This window comes from Salvelinus namaycush, chromosome 2, assembly GCF_016432855.1.
Source record: "Salvelinus namaycush isolate Seneca chromosome 2, SaNama_1.0, whole genome shotgun sequence".
Lineage (NCBI taxonomy): Eukaryota > Metazoa > Chordata > Actinopteri > Salmoniformes > Salmonidae > Salvelinus > Salvelinus namaycush.
Window position 1 is genome coordinate 69678074 of NC_052308.1, and position 23222 is coordinate 69701295.

The window sequence follows — 23222 nt, forward strand, 5'->3', positions numbered from 1 at the left end:
CCATTTTCAATGTTGTAGTTATTACAAGTGATCCCCATTCACTCTCTTCAGGTCTCCAGAGTTCAGTGATTTCCTAAGAAAGTGTCTCGATAAGAATGTGGACAACAGATGGAATGTGGCACAACTTCTACAGGTAATGGTGAAACACCTGTTGCCCCCTTTTGCTCTCACTTTCCCCTTTGTTCCCTCACCCCACCTCCTCTTCTCCTCAGCCCCCCTCCTCTCCTCCTCACCCCACCTCCTCCTGTTTTTTCCCTCACCCCCCCCCCCCCCCCCCCGCCCCCTAGCACAGCACTCCGCCCCACGGCCACCTGTCAAATTAAATACATGGCCATATTGGCCCTGATCATGATGCGATAGCTGCTCAGCCGGTGCATCTAAGGTATGTCTGTGTCAGCCAGGTACCTGGTGTGGTAGCTAGCGTGCTAACGACACTTACTTATCCCCTCTGCGCCTCCGTCAGCACAACAGGCTTTTCTTTCCGAAGGGGTTTAAAGAGCGACCGCCAAGCTAGACAGAATGACTTCCAGACGGACGGTAAGACTATAAGGCGTACGGAGGACATAAACACACATGAGCTCAGTGTGGGACAGTACAACAGGAGTATCGTTATAAAATACTGAATAGTAGTATACCACCGACGAACTTGTTGATAGCGAAGAAGCTGCATATTCTTAGGCCGGCGATTGATTATGTTCAGCGGGTGTCCTGGCAAAAGAAGGATAAGGTAAGACTTTGGTTTTGGTGTTTGGAAAAGGGATGCATTATGACTGCAGTACCTTAAAGTAGGGAACAGTGTGCTTTGTGTATTAATCAGATTGTTTTGAGTTGTTATGAAGATTGTACTTCACATTTTTGACTAAATATACACTGAGTGGACAAAACAGGAACACCTTCCTAATGTTGAGTTGCACCCCATTTTGCCCTCAGAACAGGCTCAACTCATCGAGGCATGGACTACAAGGTTTAGAAAGTGTTCCAGAGGGATGGTGGCCCATGTTGACTCCAATGCTTCCCACAGTTGTCAAGTTGTCTGGATGTCCTTTGAGTGGTGGACCATTCTTGATACACACAGGAAACTGTTGAGTGTGAAAAACCCAGCAGCGTTGCAGTTCTTGACACACTCAAACTGGTGCGCCTGGCCACTTACTATCATACCCCATTCAAAGGCACTTAAATATTTTGTCTTGCCCATTCACCCTCTGAATGGCAAACATACACGATCCATGTCTGAATTGTCTCAAGGCTTCAAAATCCTCTTGTCAATATGGGGGCGCTGTTTTCACTTTGTAAAAATTTGTTTCCAAATTAAACTGCCTCATACTCAATTCTTGCTCGTACAATATGCATATTATTATTACTATTTGATAGAAAACACTCTCTAGTTTCTAAAACCGTTTGAATTATATCTGTGAGTAAAACAGAACTCAAGTTGGAGCAAACTTCCTGTCAGGAAGTGAGAAATCTGAAATCGGGCACTCTGTTCCAGGGTCAGTTTATTAATTTGCATGTATTCTATTGGTCGACATGCACTGCATACGCCTTCCCCTAGATGTCAGCAAGCAGTGAGAATTGGAATGGAGTTGCTAGGCAGATCTGAGGCCATATAAAGGGTCTTGGAACATGGGGTGCACTCTTTTCAACGTTCGCCATGACGCGAGACAGACCTCAGGATGGCATTCTGGAAAGCTCTCGTTATAGGCCTTAGATATATCCGGCTCTGATTTTATTCGATATAGGTGTTAAAAACGTCATAATGTAGTTATTTTAAACCGAGTTATATCATTTTATATCAGTATATTGCGATTTTCGGAATTTTCTTTCTGCTGCGTAATGAAGAGTTGGACACGTCTGGGCCACATAGCTAATGTTTGCTGCTAATTCCTAAGCTGAAGACTACATTCTACAGCCGGAGCAACGATTATTCTGGACAAAGGACAACTTGCCCAAGATTCTGATGGAAGCTCATCAAAAAGTAAGAACTATTTATGATGTTAATTCGTTGTTCTGTTGAAAAATGTTGACCTACTATTCCGCCATTAATTTCGGTGCGGTCTCGCTTTAACGCACGCTGTATGTCGTAGTAACGTTAATTTTAAAAATCTAACACAGCGGTTGCATTAAGAACTAATGTATCTTTCATTTGCTGTCCAACCTGTATTTTTTAGTCAAGTTTATGATTAGTTATTGATTAGATTAGGTGCCTCTCCCAAGATTTCTCCCGACATTTTCTTTGCAGCTTGGCTACTATTCTCATTGTATAACCACGATTTGTGCCGCTAAATATGCACATTTTCGAACAAACAATATATGTATTGTGTAATATGATGTTATAGGACTGTCATCTGATGAAGTTTTGAGAAGGTTAGTGAAAAATGTAATATCTTTTGCTGGTTTATTCGCTATCGCTAACGTGCATGAATCAATGCTGCTGTGTGGTTGGCTATTGTAGTAAGCTAATATAATGCTAAATTGTGTTTTCGCTGTAAAACACTTAAAGAATCTGAAATATTGGCTGGATTCACAAGATCTTTGTCTTTCATTTGCTGTACGCTGTGTATTTTTCATAAATGTTTTATGATGAGTATTTAGGTAATTCACGTTGCTCTCTGTAGTTATTCTAGTTGCTTTGGTGAGAGTTGTGATGGTGGCTGCAATGTAAAACTATGATTTATACCTGAAATATGCACATTTTTCGAACAAAACATATGCTATACAATAAATATGTTATCAGACTGTCATCTGATGAAGTTGTTTCTTGGTTAGTATCTATTTATATCTTTATTTGGTCGAATTTGTGATAGCTACCTATGCAGGAAAAAAATGGTGGTAAAAAAAAGTTGTGTCTTTTGCTATGGTGGTTAGCTAATAGAAATACATATTGTGTCTTCCCTGTAAAACATTTTAAAAATCAGAAATGATGGCTGGATTCACAAGATGTGTATCTTTCATTTGGTGTCTTGGACTTGTGATTTCATGAACATTTTATTATATGATATCCCTGTGGCTTTAGGCTAGGCTATGCTAGTCAGCTTTTTTGATGGGGGGGATCCCGGATCCGGGATTGTGACTCGTTAACCTGCCTCCTCCCCTTCATCGACACTGATTGAAGTGGATTTAACAGGTGACATCAATAAGGGATCATAGCTTTCACCTGGATTCACCTGGTTAGTCTGTGTCATGTTTTGTACACTGTATTATTCTTTAAATTGTGTATCTTGATTTGTGTGATGTGTCTCAATTGCACCTCTTTAACTGCGATATTGAAATCGCACAAATATTTATGTTGTCTTTTCAGATGCGGTGTAAGTAGTACACTTCAAGAGGACATAATAGTCTTCATATCTAAAAGTGTCCTCAATATTATGCATCTTTTTTTTTATCATTGCAGCATCCATTTTTGAGTACTGTGACAGACAGCAGACCGCTGAGGGAGCTGATCGCTGAAGCAAAGGCTGAGGTTTACGAGGAGATTGAGGAACACAAGGAGGAAGAGGAGGAGGAGGATGGAGAGACACAGCGGGTATGTTACACCACAGACAGCTCAGTTAGAAAAATAACCACACGAAAGAGTGCGAAACGTTATAGATGGACAGTGTGTATTCTTCTGTGGTCTTCATCGTTTATTATAAAGAACAGGCTGCAGTCTGTACTGACTTGACTAAAATAAGGAAAATTATTGACTTGGTTAGAAGGATTTATTTAGAATCATTCTCACAGTTTTATTATTTGAAAGCTAATCGAGACATCTATTGATTATTTTAACCTACATTTTGATTTTCATCACGTTTTCTTCAGGGTCACAAACGTGCACCGTCCGATGCCAGTGTTGCCAGCTCGGAGGATGAGAAACTCCCTCAGTCTCCCTCAGCCTCCATCTTGGAGTCTTTACCGGAGAAGGCTGAACCGGTTATTCTAACACCACAGATTGTTGAAAAGATCCCTGAACCAAGCGTCGTCAAACCAGAGGAGAACCTGGTTGTGGCCACTAGCTTGGTCGAGGAGCCTGCTGTCCCTGCAGAAGTGGAGAAAATGGATGAGACCCTTGGTGTTCCAATAAATGGAGAGACAACAGAAGCCAGTGAGAAACCAGTAGAGGTGAAGGAAGATGAGGAGAAGGTTCCAGAAATAACAGAGGTTTCCCCAACAGAACCCAGTGAGATAGCTTCTTCAGAACCAGCTGAGAAACTAGCAGAGCCCCAACCAGACGGAACCGTTTCCAATGCTGAAGTCACCATAGCCGACAAGGAGATGGAACAACTGGCCATATCCAATCAAGATGAAAAGGAAGTGGACACAGCTGAAGTCCAGACGAATGAGATCACCGCAGAAGGGTCAGAGGCCAAGGAAAAGCCAACAGGAGACAAGATGGAAGTTGAGGAGGAACCAGCCAACGAGGAGCTTAGCAGGGAAGCAAAGGTTACCGTGACAAACCCAGAGGAGACTAAGGTGGAAGACAAACTCACACCTGCATCTCCAGCGGTCTGTAAAGAGGAGGAAGGAGAGAAAGAGAGAGTGGAGTATAAGCCAACTGCGGAGACAGGGACTCCAGTGAAGTCTAAGGATGAGAAGGAGAGGGATTCGGACTCTGGGAGTAGTTCTGCTGCAGATAACGGCAGCATAGACATGAACCTGTCCATCTCCAGCTTCCTGACCAAAACCAAGGAGCCAGGACCCCTCTCCATACAGGTACGGCATCACAATACACTCTCTTTAGAGGATGTCTTTGATCAAATCCATTGGTAATAGCTAAGTAATCCAGTAATAACCCTCATGAATACACCATTATAAATGCTTCATACATTATTATCGGTGTTATAAATGCTTATAAATTGTAATGTTTATAGTGACAGCTTTATCCCATGAAGTAGTCCAACTACAGTATATTGATGGTATATTTAGTGCCACCATTTTGTTTTTCAGGACACCAAGCGCCAGAAGAAGACACTGAAGAAGACCCGTAGGTTCGTGGTGGATGGAGTCGAGGTTAGCGTGACGACGTCGAAGATCATCACCGACAATGACACCAAGAACGAGGAGATGAGGTTCCTCAGGTAAAGATTCATTTACATGAATTAGCATTTTGAGCATTATGCATTGAAATATATGCCAATACTATGCAAAGATATAATCCATCTCTCCTGCAGTATAAGCTCCTGCAGTATTAGAGCCTAAGCTCAAGCTTAACTGAACTGCATGAACTAGTGAATGTAGCTTTTTTAGTATATTGAGAGTACAAAACATTAACACCTTCCTAATATTGAGTTGCACCCCCTTTTGTCCTCAGTTCATTTGCATATCAAAGTGCTACTGAGTCGCATGCATAGAGATATCTTGTTATATAACGTTTTCATTGGTCTCTTGAGAGAGACCCTTCCTCCATTGCTTTGGGTTGTTTAATCTCCTTTTGGAGAAAAAGATGTTCCTCTCTCATGGTTTTTTCCCCCTCCTCTCCCAGGCGTCAGGAGCTGAGGGAGCTGCGTTTCCTGCAAAAAGAGGAACAGAGGGCCCAGCAGCAGCTCAGCAATAAACTGCAGCAGCAGAAAGAGCAGATATGCCGCCGCTTCGAACAGGAGACGACCGTGAGTCACTATCTATTTTGTCAAAGCCTCAATGGGAGGTGCTTTGAGACCTATTGAACGGTACCGTGTAGTACTGTAATTGCATGTAGTGCTGTAGTACTATAATTGCCTATTCGCGACCCTGGCCCCAGTCACACTGTGTCCAACCTAGCACAGTGACAGAAGATTGCCTACTGGTGTGGTCACAACCGATCCTGAAGGAGCATGCTAAACCACACATGACTGTGAAACAGTAAGCTGAATTAGCCCAGTAAGACCAGTTGGTCCCTGCCCAGTATTACAGAGGTATGTCCCGTCCACACCACAGCTTCCATGTGCCTTTTGCTCCTGTTACGTCATTACTTATTTCTGGACTAGGTAAATCCTCCTGTATGTCAGTCAACCTGCCACTCACAGTTTAGACAGAGACTGAATCCACTAGCCAGCTAGTAAATCCAAGGCAAACGGGATGCCATTGAAATGCCATTGCTTTCTGTAATATGCCAATCTTTCATTGATGACCAGTGTTTGAAAACGAGTTATATTTCTAGCGAAAGTGACGAACTGACACCGAATCAAAATGACATCCTCCTTCTACAGAGTAAGAAGCGCCACTACGACCAGGAAGTGGAGAACCTGGAGAGACAGCAGAAGCAGACCATCGAGAGGCTGGAGCAGGAGCACACCAACCGGCTGAGGGACGAGGCCAAGCGCATCAAGGCCGAGCAGGACAAGGAGCTGTCCAAGTTCCAGAACATGCTCAAGAACCGCAAGAAAGAGGTAAGGAAGTAGTTGGTAGTGTGTGTTAGTGTATACCCAAACCTCTGTGCTTTTTCTATACTAGAACATGAAAAAACGTTCAGTACTTTCGGTCCTTCTGTCAAATGTGTCTCACGTCGTTTACTGATTGAGAGAGGATCAAGTCTATCAGCACAGCCGGTCCACTTATAGCACGAGAGCACCGTGCCTGCTTCACTTACCCATTGCTAGCTGTAGCCTGTCCTGAGGAACCCCTGCTCACACTGGGAGTCTGCATCATGTTAGCTCTCCTCTCATGCTGCACAGAAGTTAACACACTTGAATAATGCAACACAGCACGTAGAAGTTGTGCAACTTAATTACTGTCCGCAAAACATTGCTCATTACAGGCTAGAACACTTTACAATGTAATAAGGTAACTTTTTAGCTTCCAGCTTTGTAGGCTAACTTTCCTTGCTAGCTTACAGCTGAAGTTATCAATTCCCTACCCTAGTACTTTGTTTGTGATAATAATGCAAACCATAATGCAAAATATGCTGATTACAAAGCTGATTGTCACCAAAAACCATACAGTCATTGCCAAAAAATGTTATTCATTCACTTGGTCTCCCTCGCCTCAGGTCTCTCCTGTCTCTGTCACTGTGTTTGAATGACATCATTAAATAGTGAAGACACAGCACGAACTTTTATAAAAGAACATATTGCTTCCTCTATGCAAATGTTGTTGATCAGTACAATAAAACAAGGCCACAAATGGAAGGGAAATGGATTGTTTTTCATCTGTTACCACATTGAATCAGCCAAAACCAGCATGCACACACTCCCAGCGCCTGATTAATACAGGTGCTTACAGGGGCTGAATCCTCGGAGCCCAAGCACATAAGGGACCCAAAAGGCAGAGCCATTTTTTAAATATATATATAAAAAGGGGGGGGGGGGGGGGCTATGATTTCTTAATCTGTATTGTGAATAGGCCTAGGCTACATCTTGATTTACCCAGTTTATCAATAGAGATTTACCATTCAAATAAATGACTACCATTATGTTATGTGTTTAGATTAGTAAAAACTAAGTCAAATTGTATGATTGTATAATTGATTCATTAATGCATTCATGGCTATCTGGATCAAGTGCCATTCTGTACATTTGGCCAATGCGCCTTTTTTAGCCGTGGTATCGTTTTGATATTGAGTATAGTGATGGTATCAAGTACCATGATACTAATCCTGGTATCGTTATCAAAGTCACATTTTTGGTATCATGACAACACTAGTGTGTGTGTGGTATGTGAATGTTGTAACTGATGCTGTAAAGGTCTGGCTGTGTTATGTGTTTGCGGTGTACAGTACACTTGTGGAAAAGAACCATGTTGATCCGTCTTAGATTAGGCTAAGCAGCGATTGGACTCCCATTGGCTGTCTGTGATTTGCAGGATTGTTTTCACTACAATGTCTTATTTGACATTTTAGTCATTTAGCAGACTCTCTTATCCAGAGCAACTTACCTTAAGATAGCTTGGTGAGAATATCACCGTTGTCACCACATATCAACGTTGTCGCAAGTACATTTTTCCTCAGTAAAGAAGCTATCAGCCAAGTCAGTGCTGGTAGGAAAAGACCACAAGGACTAGTTGTCTTTTCAACACCAACAACACTTATTGATAGACAAAAATATACTAAGCTACTCTTGCAGAGATTAGTTGTTTTCCCAGGCTATCGATGAGCTCTGTTGAACTGGATCACTAAGAGTGGTTTTAATATGCATGATGTACTGTTGAACTGGATCACTAGAAGGTGTTTTAATATGCATGATGTACTGTTGAACTGGATCACTAAAAGGTGTTTTAATATGCATGATGTACTGTTGAACTGGATCACTAAAAGGTGTTTTAATATGCATGATGTACTGTTGAACTGGATCACTAAAAGGTGTTTTAATATGCATGATGTACTGTTGAACTGGATCACTAAAAGGTGTTTTAATATGCATGATGTACTGTTGAACTGGATCACTAAAAGGTGTTTTAATATGCATGATGTACTGTTGAACTGGATCACTAAAAGGTGTTTTAATATGCATGATGTACTGTTGAACTGGATCACTAGAAGTGGTTTTAATATGCATGATGTACTGTTGAACTGGATCACTAGAAGGTGTTTTAATATGCATGATGTACTGTTGAACTGGATCACTAGAAGTGGTTTTAATATGCATGATGTACTGTTGAACTGGATCACTAAAAGTGGTTTTAATATGCATGATGTACTGTTGAACTGGATCACTAGAAGTGGTTTTAATATGCATGATGTACTGTTGAACTGGATCACTAGAAGTGGTTTTAATATGCATGATGTACTGTTGAACTGGATCACTAGAAGTGGTTTTAATATGCATGATGTACTGTTGAACTGGATCACTAGAAGTGGTTTTAATATGCATGATGTACTGTTGAACTGGATCACTAAGAGTGGTTTTAATATGCATGTATTGGTTTAGCATTCCCTTGTTTAGCATTGACAGTCATGTGAATGTTTAGATGTCTATCTATGTGCGCCCCAGTTCGTCCTCACTATTAATCCCATAGTGTGCCATCGTAAGAGGATAGCCCAATCTGCACGACAATCCAATGCCTATTTATAGCAGCTAGCGTTTTACTGACACACCTGTGGTTACAGTAGATCTCTCTCATAGGGTTTATATAACCTGTGTCTAACTCAGTCTGAAACGGTCACTTCTCGTCACCTGATCCCAGATCTGTAGCCTGTGTGCTGAATCCAAATGATTCCGACTAGGCTATAGTCCGAGATATTGGCTCATGCAGCGCATACATACAAATCTGGCACCAGGCTACTTCTCATAGACTTTGGCTAATGAGTTGAAACACAAATCCATATCAAAGCCTTGTTGTGTCTTGTGTTGTTTCTGCTGTCACTGTGGTGTGTTTGTTTGTGTGCTGCCTCATGCCGTAGTTCAAACAGGAAATGCGACTCACGCCCAGACACAAGAGAAACGCTATCGTGAAACGGGGGAAAAAGGACATAATCACAACTCCACGTGAAGAGGTAGTTTGTTGTGGAACACTTCTGGTGTGGCTTTCCTACTTGGACTGTCCCTTCAATGTCAGTCTCCAATTCTTCCGTTGACTGCTTTCAAGATCACTGTCATTTAGCGCCTTTGGGAATATTTGGGCTACTCTTCCTTTTTTTCAAAACTTATCTTGTGTGGTTTGTTTTTGGTCAAAAATAGAGTTTGTGTATGTATTATTATGCAGTAGGTCATTTTAATTCAAAACATTCATCAAGTAGGATTACAGTATCTTGCAGCACAAGTTATAGTACGGTCCAACACTATTGATGTGTTTTCTAACACAATCCACCCACCTGTGAATCACAGTGGAACACATTGCCTGTATATTACGGGGGTGTAACAGTGTGTCACTGGAATGGTTAACTTAGCCAGCAATGTTTATGGATGAGTGGCTGATGATTAGTAGAGTATAATCTGTTCTGGTCTACAATGTGTGGCCCAGCTTACTGTGCTGTATGGAGCCTGAGTGCCAGTCTGCTTGTGCACTATTGCCAACTCCTTTTCCCATATGGTCATACATGAAAACGAGTGTTGGCAGTAATGCAACAAACAGACTGGCATTCAGGCTACATGTTATGAGTTCGTAGAGTATAGGTCTAATCTGTTGTGATCTACAGGGAGTGGCGCAGGGTATGATTCTATCTTTTCAGTTGTCCTCCTGCACTCTCTTCAACGCCCCCATGCAGGATGTAAGTTGTAAGATTCCCCTGCTCGGTTTGAAATGTGTCCTATTCTTGCTCTCTCACATGGCAGTAGATTCACTCACTGACTTTGAGACGGCGGTGTTTATATCGGTGCGTGTGTGTGAGTGGAATGCTTCTTGTGGGCGTTCTCCTTTCCTTAACACCTGGACTGATCAACATGTGAAGGGCTGGTTTAAAGGGAATGCAGCAGTGTTCTATTTTGGGATTTGACCGACACATTTCTATAGAGGAAATGCCATCAACCCTGAACTTAGCATTTCAACCAACCTGGAACTTAGCAATGAAAAAAAAAAACATTCGCAGTGCATTGCCCATAAACGAATCAAGTCCGCCAGTCGACGTCCGACGTCCGGCGTTTTCGATGACCCAGCACATCTAGTCCGTCTAGTCTACGTCCTGTCGCCACATTGTTGCCAGCTTCCACAGTGTGGTCCATTAACTCAAGCCATACTTATCCCCAGGTAAACTCTTCTTTTTTTTTAAATGGAAACTCATAGTCCAGACCCCATACAGTAGGGTTGGTCAGATTACGTGTCTGTCCTGATGGGGGGGTAACATCAACAAGCTAGATCTGTCTGCTCTACGGTGACTCTCTCTCTCGTGCTGTTGGAGTCGACTGGGGGAACTAGAGCAGGTGAGGTGAAGACAGCCATTCCAAATTGACGGACAGACACGTGTTGTTTGGCGTCGTCAGCCTGTGGTTTCTGTTTGCCGTGCTATTACGGGTTGGTTTGAATCTCTCTTCTGTTCATCTCTTAAACTGTACCGACACAGTTCTCTTCTGGTGTTTCTTAATTTACTCAAGTGACATTGTAGGCCTGGTTTTAGGGCTGTATTGGCAATCTGAGTAAGTGTAACAACTCATCGAATAACTAAGATATGACACAATGTTCTGTGACTCCTGGTGTGTTTTGGTTCTGTGAATTTGGTCTCAGTTGGCCTGCTAATGGCCTTTTCATTTGACTAATATCACTCTCTTTCTCTCTTCTTCTGCCTGGATCACACAGTGTAGAGCAGAGGTACTCAACTCCTACCCTAAGAGGTCTGGAGCCTGCTGGTTTTCTGTTCTACCTGATAATGAATTGCAAACACCTGGTGTCCCAGGTCTAAATAAGTCCTCAATTAGAGGGAACAATGAATAAATGCAGTGGAACTGGCTTTGAGGTCCAGAGTTGAGTTTGAGGGGCATATAGAGATTCTTCACTTATCCAGCTGTCTTTCCCTCTTCTTCCTCAGGAGCAGGAGTTCCTGCAGAAACAGCAGCAGGAGCTGGACTGCGACCTGAAGAAGATCATCCAGCAACACAAACACGAGCTGGCCACCATCGAGAGAGACTGTCTCAACCACAAACAACAGCTCCTCAGAGGTGAAGATGCATCTCTCTGCGTGCTACATAAACTATAGATAGGTACTCAGTCATAGCGCCTTTCAGAGGGGAGAAACCCGGCCTTAACCACACACAGAAGATGCATAGCTCTGTGTGAGACGCAAGTAGCACAGATGCACATTGCAGTAGGATAGATGCACTACCTTACAAAGGTCAGAGTCACCACATAGAAACACAGTCTACCCTAGCCGCTATCACCAGCATACTTAAAGGAAATATGGTAAACCTTACTGTCTGTGTGTGAGATGGAAACCGCAAACCCACAGTGACACAGTATATAACTGAAAACAGAAGCTCTACAGAGTTCAACCTAAGGCCCCGTCAGGCCTTGACTCTAGTTGAGCAATAAGGCACGAGAGGGTGTGTGGTATATGGCCAATATTAAGCACGACGCAACACGGAGTGCCTGGATACAACCCTTAGCCGTGGTATAATGGCCATATACCACAAACTCTGAGCTGCCTTATTGCTATTATAAACTGGTTGCCAATGTAATTAGAGCAGTAAAAATACATGTTTTGTCATACCCGTGGTATACTGTCTGATATACCACGGCTTTCAGCCAATCAGCATTCAGGGTTCGAACCACCCAGTTTATAATACCTATTAATGCTGAGAACCTAACATGAACTGAACAGCAGCCTACTAACCCTGCCTGGTCAGATTCCAATCATCCCATACACATCAGCTTATAGAAATAGCTCCACAGAAATGTTCACAAGCTCTAGGCCTTGATGACTAGCTGATAGAACGGTATGAACCATGTTAGAAAGGGAAAGAAAATGAACTTCTGAAGGAAGTGTCTCACAAACACATTCCAAGCTAACCAGTTAGTCAAATCTAGTGACATGTTTTTTGGATGCCAAGATTCGTCAAGGTCAAATACAAAGGAATACAGATGAAAGATCTGATTACAATGGTGGGGTTTTGTGTCTGGTAATAATATGCTGAACTTCCGTGTAATGCAGCGTTTCCTTGTACTGAGTTTGTGTCTTTGGTCCTTGCAGCACGGGAAGCAGCCATGTGGGAGCTGGAAGAGCGCCACCTACAGGAGAAACACCAGTTGTTTAAACAACAGCTGAAAGACCAGTACTTCATGCAGAGACACCAGCTGCTCAAGAGACACGAGAAGGTACAGTAAGGCTTCCAGATAGACAAACAACAGCTGATTCAGGATCAGATCTCATAAGCCTAGTCCTGAACAGAACCACTAGGAGCAAAATACCTGAACAGGTTGGGGGATAGAGTGAGGCATAATACTGAATGACTACAAGTTTTGACTCATAACATCTTAAATCAGATTGGAAATATGCCTGGGTATATCTGTTTCTGCATTCAACAATGATGCGTCATTGTTTTGCAAAATGCGGACAAGACAACTAAATGGCTAACACTTTGGGAACTAGTCTAATATCTCAAATATCTCATTTCTATGGAAGCTAATGATGTGTTTCTGCCCCCTCTCTCTCGCTCTCTCTCTCTCTCCCTCCCTCCCTCCCTCTATTTTCCTCTCTATCTCCCTCCGTCTGTCTGTCTCTGTCTGTCTGTCTCTGTCTGTCTGTCTCTGTGTGTCTGTCTCTGTCTCTGTCTGTCTGTCTGTCTCTGTCTGTCTCTGTCTGTCTCTGTCTGTGTCTGTCTCTGTCTGTGTCTGTCTCTCTCTGTCTGTCTCTCTGTCTGGTCTGTCCTGTCTGTCTCTGTCTGTCTGTCTGTCTCTGTCTGTGTCTGTCTGTCTCTGTCTCTCTCTGTCTGTCTCTGTCTGTCTGTCTGTCTGTCTGTCTGTCTGTCTGTCTGTCTGTCTGTCTGTCTGTCTGTCTGTCTGTCTGTCTGTCTGTCTGTCTGTCTGTAGGAGATGGAGCAGATGCAGCGCTACAACCAGCGTCTGATAGAGGAGATGAAGAACAGGCAGACACAGGAGAGGGCCCGCTTACCCAAGATCCAGCGCAGCGATGCCAAGACGCGCATGGCCATGTTCAAGAAGAGCCTCCGAATCACTGGGGGCCCCATCACACCCGAGCAGGAGAGGGAGAAGATCAAACAGGTGAGAGATAATGGTCCAAAAAAATTGTTTTGGACACATATTTAGCATATTTATGTTATTGCGGGTGTAGCGAAATGCTTGTGTTCCTAGCTCCGACATGCAGTAGTGTCTGACAATTCACAACAATACACACACATCTTAAACTAAAATAATGGAATTAGGACGAGCAATGTTGGAGTGGCATTGAATAAATACAGTAGCATAGAATACACTGTATACATATGTGAAGCAGTATGCAAACTTTATTAAAGTGACTAGTGTTCCGTTATTAAAGTGGCCAGTGATTCCATGTCTGTGTATATAGGGCAGCAGCCTCTTTGATGCCGGGTTGAGTAACCAGGTGGTAACCAGCTAGTGATGGCTATTTAACAGTCTGATGGCCTTGAGATAGAAGCTGTTTTTCAGTCTCTCGGTCCCAGCTTTAATGCACCTGTACTGACCTCGCCTTCTGGATGATAGCGGGGTGAACAGGCCGTGGCTCGGGTGGTTGATGTCCTTGATGATCTTTTTGGCCTTCCTGTGACCTCTGGTGGTGTAGGTGTCCTGGAGGGCAGGTAGTTTGCCCTACGGTGATGTGTTGGGCAGACCGTACCACCCTCTGGAGAGCCCTGCGGTTGCGGGCGGTGCAGTTCCCGTACCAGGCGGTGATACAGCTCGACAGGATGCTCTCAATTGTTTATCTGTAAAAGTTTGTGAGGGTCTTAGGGGCCAAGCCAATTTTTTTCAGCCTCCTGAGGTTGTGGCTCTGTTGTGCCTTCTTCACCACACTGTCTGTGTGGGTGGACCATTTTAGATTGTCAGTGATGTGTACGCCAAGGAACTTGAAGCTTTCCACCTTCTCCACTGCGGTTCTGTCTGTGGATAGGGGTGTGCTTCCTCTGCTGTTTCCTGAAGTCAACGATCAGCTCCTTTGTTTTGTTGATGTTAAGGGAGAGGTTATTTTCCCTGCACCACTCCACCAGGGTCCTCACCTCCTCTCTGTAGGCTTTCTTGTCATTGTTGGTAATCAGGCCTACTACTGTTGTCATCTGCAAACTTGATGATTGAGTTAGAGGTGTGCGTGGCCACGCAGTCATAGGTGAACAAGGAGTACAGGAGGGGGCTGAGCACGCCCCTGTGTTTTTTTCCTACTTTCACCACCTGGGGGCAGCCCGTCAGGAAGTCCAGGACCCAGTTGCACAGGGCGGGGTTCAGACCCAGGGCCCCAGGCTTAATGATGAGCTTGAAGGGTACTATGGTGTTGAATGCTGAGCTATAGTCAATGAACAGTATTCTTACATAAGTATTCCTCTTGTCCAGATGGGACAGGGCAGTGTGCTGTTTCGATGGCGATTGCATCGTCTGTGGATCTATTGGGTATGCAAATAGAAGTGGGTCTAGGATGTAAGGTAGAGGTGATATGATCCTTAACTAGCCTCTTAAAGGACTTCATGATGACAGAAGTGAGTGCTACGGGGCGATAGTCATTTAGTTCAGGTATCTTTTCTTCCTTGGGTACAGGGACAATGGTGGACATCTTGAAGCAAGTGGGGACAGCAGACTGAGATAGGGAGAGATTGAATATGTCTGTAAACACTCCAGCCAGCTGGTCTGCGCATGCTCTGAGGACACGGCTAGGGAGGCCGTCTGGGTCGGCAGCCTTGTGATTGTTAACATGTTTAAATGTCTTACTCACATCGGCCACGGAGAACGAGAGCCCACAGTCCTTGGGAGCGGGCCACATCGGTGGCACTGTGTTTTCCTCAAAGCGGGAGAAGAAGGTGTTTAGCTTGTCCAGGAGCAAGACGTCGGTGTCCGTGATGTGGCTGGTTTTCCCTTTGTAATCCGTGATTATCTGTAGACCCTGCCACATACGTCTCGTGTCTGAGCCGTTGAATTGCGACCACTTTGTCTCCTTCCCTTTGTTTTGCTTGTTTGATTGCCTTATGGAGGGAATAACTACACTGTTTCTATTTGACCATATTCCCAGTCACCTTGCCATGGTTAAATGCGGTGGTTCGCGCTTTGTTTTGCGCCAATGCTGCCAGCTAATGAGGGATTATAGACATTGCTTTCAGTGGAGAAAGAGGTAAAGTCTCAGAGCTTGTTGATCCAAGTCAAAGGGACTTGCCCAGGCACTGAAGGATTTAGTTGGATTTACAGTACTTTAGGCAATGCTAGGTCAAAATTGAGACTCCCAGTGCAAATTAAGCATGTATCAAGTTCCACTTGTAATTGGGCCTATTTTAATACTTGTGCGAGTTGAATAACTGAGATGTTGCTGTGTGTTTGACAGTTTGCAGCCCAGGAGGAGAAGAGGCAGAAGAATGAGAGGCTCCACCAGCACCAGAAACATGAGAACCAGATGAGAGACCTGCAACTGCAGTGTGACGCCAACATCAGGGAGCTGCAGCAGTTACAGGTACACTCTCAGAAATAAAGGTGTAGATTTGTTCCTAAAGGGGTACAACTTCTTGTCACTGGGGTGGTACCCTGTAAGGTCCTCCTTTTATGTACCCAAGTTCATACCTCAGATAGTACCTTTCTCCACAGGTACAAAAGCATGCTTTGTGCCTTTACAGTATATAGTACCATCACAGTGACAAAGCCATTTGTTCCTTGTAAGTGGCAAAAATGGACCTCTACCATAGACCACTTAAACTTGTACAATATTTCCACTCACGGGTGGCCAAAAATAACTATCTGAAAGCCACTCCATCGCTGTGCCAAGCCTCCAATACAATTTCCCAATTTGCCTTTTTGATTGAATTGTAGAGTTACCACCCATGACTGTATTTGTTAGTAACAGAAACATTGTTGTTAAATTCTTTTATTTTCAGTCATGTGGTCTTCACCAAGTGAGTTCCTAAGCATATATTACCATTACAATTAAACTCTTTATGACAATACATTACATATCTCATGAGGCCTTATTTTGAAGCCTAGTTTTACTCTAATGCAGTGGCATGAAACTCATGGTTTATAGACTACATCAGGCCTGCTTGCAAAGTTCTGGTAACATACCCCAAATTCTGGGAATTTTGGGATATTCTGGTTGAATCATTTCCTCCTTATTCCCTCCTGTTTCCAGGAATCTCCCGACTGTGATTTCTAGAAACCTGGGAAATTTACCAGAATTTTGCAAATATACCTGCAAGTCATTTTATGCTGGTTTGCAAAGTGATTTGTAATTCCTATTGGAATCCAGCCAGAGTTAGGATATCCAACTGTTGGAATTTTATTCACCTGCAACATGCATTCACAATGACTGCCAGAGTTAGGAACATTTTGAGGAGACTACCTAAGTCATTTAAATTGGAACAACCATTTGTGTAATGGGAGAAAAAAATCGAACTAACTGATTGGATTAGTTTAGAAACATTTATGTTATTTATCTTTGTGTAGCATATGATTAATCAATCAATGTACATGCAAAAACACAGATATTAAAAACGATTCTTAAAAAATGAACCTGCAGTAGAGCATGCTGGAAAATATGAAGATAATAATTATGGTACAAATGTGCCTTTTTGGGATACCACCCCAGTGACAAAGCCGTTCTTTTTAGGTGGCAAAAAGTTAGCATTGTATGGTGGGTATTGTATGGAGGGTAAACAAAATACATTTGTCACCTGGGAAATTAACCTTCACATTACCCCTTTTTTGAGTGTGATGATTGTACCTTTTTATATTCATAATATGGATTACAAAAATGTACCATTATACTCTTTGTCTGCACATGTACCCTAAAAGGTACAAAACAGTACCATGTGAGATCATTATGTTTACCTCTGAAGCTACATTATGCGTATTTCGATATTTTTGTACTCCAGGGAACAATACCGTATCCTTATTTGTAAGAGTGTATGGTATAAAATATATAGTACGCCCACATGCATATCAGGGATTCTGTAATTGCACAAGGTGCAACAGAAAACACACACACTTTGATTCATCTGTTATTCATTACAGTGTGTAACAACCAATGTGTGTATTTGTGTGTTTCAAGAATGAGAAGTGCCACATCCTGATAGAGCACGAGACCCAGAAGCTGAAGGAGCTGGATGAAGAGCACAGCCAGGAGCTGAAGGAGTGGAGGGAGAAACTACGACCCAGGAAGAAGGTAACCATTACACCAGTTAACCCTTGACAGGAAATTATTTCACTTTCTATTGAATATTTGGCACATATTTTGTTTCGGAGATGAGATACTTGTAGTTGAAACACATGGTGGCAGGTAGGGTGGGAGGTAGCCTAACGGTTCGAGTGTTGGGCCAGTAACCGAAATCCGCTAGTTTGAATCCTAGGGCTGACAAGGTGAAACACTTGTCCACGTGTCCTTGAGCGAGACACTTAACCCTAATTTCTCCGCTGATAATGCCTGACCCTGACTGTGACCCCACTCTCTGAGGGTGTCTCAGGGGGAATCTCAGAGCCATATGTAAAAAAACAAATGCGTATCTGGTACATGTGTAAAACAGCACAAATATAAGCAGCCGCCAAATTAATATTATGTCATCTCTTGCTTGTGATCCGCTCACCAACCATTTGTCTGTGGTTCTTAGGCTCTGGAGGAAGAGTTTGCCAGGAAGCTTCAGGAGCAGGAGGTCTTCTTTAAGATGAGTGGAGAGTCAGAGTGCCTTAACCCCTCAGCCCAGAGCCGCATCTCCAAGTTCTACCCCATCCCCAGTGTCCACACCACTGGCTTCTAGGGGTTAACCCTATCATGACACTCCGGATGGACATGAACATATATCAACACCCACATATTGAAGGCACACACAATGAATAGATATACACACTCCAGATGGATACACACATACACACACACACACACATACAAATAGACTGGCGCGCACGCACACACACACACACACACACACACACAGACAGACAGACAGACAGACTAATAAGACTGAGCCTCTGCTGCCTTGCCCTGTCTCCACTGATGACATTCGGGGATGAAGGGGCGATATCTCCGAGGGGGGTGTGTACCCCTCTATCGGTTTCTGGACGAGGATGGGACAGTAGCCCTCAAGCTACAGACTGTGTTAATCATGAAGACCTTTTTAATGGTGATCTGTTATATATAATTTACCCCTTTTTCATTGTATAGGGTCGTGTTCAGTCGGGCACACCGTAGCAAGAGTTTGAATTTGTGTTTTTATTGTAGAAGTAGTACCTCCGCATTTCACTCCATTTCAAATCATTTTCCACTGACTGAAAAAAAGAAACAGTTTTATTTCTTATAGCTTCCTCTTTTGAAATGAGTTATGAAGGAGATTCTTGACATTATGCATTTTCAAATTTGATACTTTGGCACTCTGTTCCTCAAATCCTTGCCTCCAAGTCACTAAAGTGTCTCAGGCAGATTACATTTTTCACTGACGATTCTTTTTCATTTGTGAATCTTTTTTTTCTTCTTGAAGAATCTAGTGCCTGTATACTTTTATTTCAATGGACTGGCTTTTCAAATGTAAGCTTCCTCTGAAAAGAAACTATTGCTGCTTGATTTTTATACCATTAGTTATTTGCACTAAATCAGGGCTGCCCAACCCTCTTCCTGTAGATCTACTGTCCTGTAGGTGTTCAGTCCAACCCTAATTAAGCATATCTGATTCAGCTAGTTAAGGTCTTGTTGCGCAGCTAATTAGTAGAATCAGGTATGTGAAATTAGGGTTGGACTGAAAACCCACAGGACGGTAGACCCCCAGGAAGAGGGTTGGGCTGAAAAGACACAGGAAGGTAGACCTCCGGGAAGAGGGTTGGGCTGAAAACCCACAGGACGGTAGACCTCCAGGAAGAGGGTTGGGCTGAAAACCCACAGGACGGTAGACCTCCAGGAAGAGGGTTGGGCTGAAAACCCACAGGACGGTAGACCTCCAGGAAGAGGGTTGGGCTGAAAATCCACAGGACGGTAGATCTCCAGGAAAAGGGTTGGGCTGAAAACCCACAGGACAGTAGACCTCCAGGAAGGGGGTTGGCAGCCCTGCACTAAATAAGAAGGATGAAGTAACATTTTGTACCACTGACGTCCAATATAATGAACTTATATATTCAATATCTATGGTGATGTTTGAGCGAGCTAATGATATGATAAGAATGTACTTTTGGTAAAGGATGAACAGCACATTTTTTATAATGAATCTTGACAAAGGCATGATATATTTTATATGCAATCACACATATCTTGACAAGATATTGAATTTAGTTTCCAATGGACTAGGGAGTGACTGCCTGAAGTTGTGCATGGATTTCAATGCAAGTTTGACTTCTTATGTTATAATTATGGTATCAAATGTTATTTTTTGGAGCTTATTAACAACAGTTTGGGATTTATATCTTTCTGCCGGAAATGGCTCCTTTCTTCTAGCCTGGAATCCAAACTGAATCACTACTTTCACTGTTGTTTTACTTGAACATTCGTGAAACGGTTGAGATTCCCCGGCTAGTACCTTTCTTCAGGTTTCATGAGCATGCCTTTCATCTTCAGCACAACTCTTGAGATTTGTTTCGCTCTTTTTGTAATTTGGCGTAGTCGGCGAATGGCCATTTTTTGTTTTAGCATATCAAGGAGGGGGTATTAAAATGGTGTTTGTTTATATATCCAGACAGAGACGAGGTTTTCACTGTGGTTGCTCAAATGGCGTTGTTATATAATTCGATAGAAATCTGTGAGAACCTATATGAAGGTCTGTTTTGTTAGAATTTCATGCAAATGTTTGGTATGTCTGTGTATTGTTTATAAAATTGCCTCCCATTAATAAGGTATTATTACATTACCATATTCATCAGTTGACCTGCATGGCTTTTCGGTTTGTTTGTAAGGAAATTATGATACTGTTTTATTATCATTCATACTAGCTAATAGCCTTAGTGTTTTCAACAAAATGTATGAAGATACAGTATTCATGTTGTGGCCCTCTGTGAAGTTATTTTAATCAGACTTAGTCCCGACCCAAGTGATCTTTATATTCGTATAGCCTATTGTATCATAATCAAATGTTTTGTTCGTTACTTATTTAATCTAAGGATAATGAATATGACGTTATCGTGAGTTTAACCGTTTTGATACAATTTTCAGAACTACAGTTTTAGCTTATTTTATCATAGATATGCATGATCTACTCTAAAGTGGTGGTAGCCTATAACCTTCAACACAGTTTAAAATCATTTGTTAAAAAGGAACTGTTGGACCTGACTGGTTTAGGCCATCATGACTTCTGATTGGTCCATTTGTCATCTCACCCTTTTTTGATTGGCTGCAGGAACAACAATCAGTCGATGCTATTTTATAATTGGTCTGTAATAGTGGCAAACAAAAACAAAACATCATACACAATGAAGGAGTGCTGTGCACCTTATACAAAATGAAGATTCTCCGCCAGTAGTTATTTATGTGGAAATGTATCTTTACTACAGTATTGTAGTTTCCTCAATTGTCAAATAGTCATTTAAAATCTGAAATTTAAGCTGAATTGAAAATATAATTAAATACCAATCATGTCAATATGTGTTATGTTATTAGTGTCACGATTTCCTTCTGATTTTCAAATTGTATCATGATTGATTTCAGAATGTTGTTTGAAATTGAACTACCATGAAACAATTATGTGCATTTTTAAGACAAGTTTACATTATAGTTTATAGAATGCCTATGTACTGTAGATTTGCATTGTTCTGTAAATAAACCATTTCCTGTATACAATATAGCGTGTACCTGTTTGTTTCTTCAGTGAGTCTATAACAACAATGTGAACATTACGTTCCACTTTGATTAAATAAGATAAACAAAGCTTTATTTTTATAAAGTGATAACAGTACATTGAAAGGAGATTTTGACAATGGTTTTAGTTTCGTTCGATATGAAATGTTTTTCCTCAAAGTACAAAAGTACAATAACGATAATGGTACAAAAGCTATTGAATAAAAATAGCACACCCTGTTCTATTTTTCAACACATAGGTAAACTATTCCTGCTATCAACATGCAAGGAGGTGAATTGGAAACATACTCCAGATCAAACACTAGTAAAAATAGATCATAAAGACATCTTGGACACAACACAATACATCAGCGCATGGAATACTGTCCCGTTCAACAGTTTCTCCCATAGAAAACGATATACTTACATCGGTAATGTCTCCAAGGCAATAGGCCCCAGACATGTATGCTCATGACTCATGACATATTTCATAGGACTTTCATTCACCTTTAATGAGTATTTATCAATCATTTGTTTCTCAAACACCAACATTCCTCTTTCTTCTGTTGGTCACGAGTGTGTATTCTCCTGTGGAAAAATGTGAAATCTTAATGAAACCATGTCTCTTTTGCATAACTAGGTCAGATCAACACATACTGCATAGCAGGGACACTTGTATTGAGGGTACTATCATGACAGAATGACATATAGTATCTCTAGAATGGATCCTACTGTAGCATCATGCTTAATTATGTTGGTAAAGGGAAAACATGAAGAGGTTCTCTGTGATAATCATGACGTACCTTTCTCCCCCTTTCCCCACCTTTTCCACTCCAGACCAGGGAGGCCTGTCCTTCCTGGGATGCCATCCAGTCCTGGTTTACCAGAATTCAGAGTGAAAGTGTCACAATGGGACTGATTTTATGACTTTGTCTCGCTTGAGTAGCTTAACACAATGGTTTACAAAGACCTGGCAAATAATCAAGCGTAATGGTTCAAAAGGTACCTCTCTCGCCTTTGTGACCTGTATGTCCTATGTCCCCTTTCTGTCCTGGCCTTCCAGGGGGTCCCACAATGTTTCCATGGGCTATGGAGGATACATAAGGTTATTTCGTATAAAGTTAACTTCTCTAGGATAGGGGGCAGCATTTTCACGTTTGGATGAAAAGCTTCCTCCTACTCAGTCCCAGATGCTAATATATGCATATTATTAGTAGTATTGGATAGCAAACACTCTGAAGTTTCTAAAACTGTTTGAATCATGTCTGTGACTATAACAGAACTTATTTGGCAGGCAAAACCCCGAACACAAACCATTCAGATTTTTTTGAGGTCACTCTCTTTTCAATGGGATTTCTTAGGAATACAGGTTTCTAAGGGACCTTCCTGCAGTTCCTATCGCTTCCACTGGATGTCAACAGTCTTTAGAAATTGGTTGAGGTTTTTCCTTTGAGAAATGAAGAAGTAGCCATGTTCCATGGTAGCCATGGCTCCAGTGAAGTAGCCATGGCTCCAGTGAAGTGTACTGTTTGTTAGAGGCGCGTGACCAGAAAGCATGCTGCACATTGTTTTCCTCCGGTATTGAACACAGATCATCCCGTCTTCAATTTTATCGATTATTTACATTAAAAAATACCTGAAGTTGTATTACAAAAGTAGTTTGAAATGTTTGGACAAAGCTTACAGGTAACTTTTGAGATATTTTGTAGTCACGTTGTGCAAGTTGGAACCGGTGTTTTTCTGGATCAAACGCGCCGAATAAATGGACATTTTGGATATATATCGACGGATTTAATCGAACAAAAGGACCATTTGTGATGTTTATGGGACATTTTGGAGTGCCAACAGAAGAAGCTCGTCAAAGGTAAGGCATGAATTATATCTTTATTTCTGCGTTTTGTGTTGCACCGGGAAGGTTGAAATATGATGGGTCTGTGATTGTTAGCTGGGGTGCTATCCTCAGATAATAGCATTGTTTGCTTTCGCCGTAAAGCATTTTTGA

General features: G+C 42.2%; 1 protein-coding gene across 1 annotated transcript in view; it reads left to right on the forward strand.

Annotated features, from left to right (window-relative positions):
• The window catches only part of LOC120066883 (serine/threonine-protein kinase 10-like), a 33276-nt gene extending 13910 nt beyond the window's left edge, over positions 1 to 19366 (forward strand). Inside the window, exons 7-18 of the mRNA XM_039018283.1 lie at positions 52 to 133; positions 3392 to 3523; positions 3799 to 4689; positions 4924 to 5054; positions 5459 to 5582; positions 6162 to 6341; positions 11348 to 11477; positions 12506 to 12630; positions 13345 to 13536; positions 15812 to 15937; positions 17525 to 17638; positions 18081 to 19366. Of these exons, the coding sequence (XP_038874211.1) occupies positions 52 to 133; positions 3392 to 3523; positions 3799 to 4689; positions 4924 to 5054; positions 5459 to 5582; positions 6162 to 6341; positions 11348 to 11477; positions 12506 to 12630; positions 13345 to 13536; positions 15812 to 15937; positions 17525 to 17638; positions 18081 to 18227 (2374 nt within the window). The 3' untranslated portion in view covers positions 18228 to 19366. The remainder of the gene's footprint in view (positions 1 to 51; positions 134 to 3391; positions 3524 to 3798; positions 4690 to 4923; positions 5055 to 5458; positions 5583 to 6161; positions 6342 to 11347; positions 11478 to 12505; positions 12631 to 13344; positions 13537 to 15811; positions 15938 to 17524; positions 17639 to 18080) is intronic.
• Positions 19367 to 23222: the final 3856 nt, after the last annotated feature.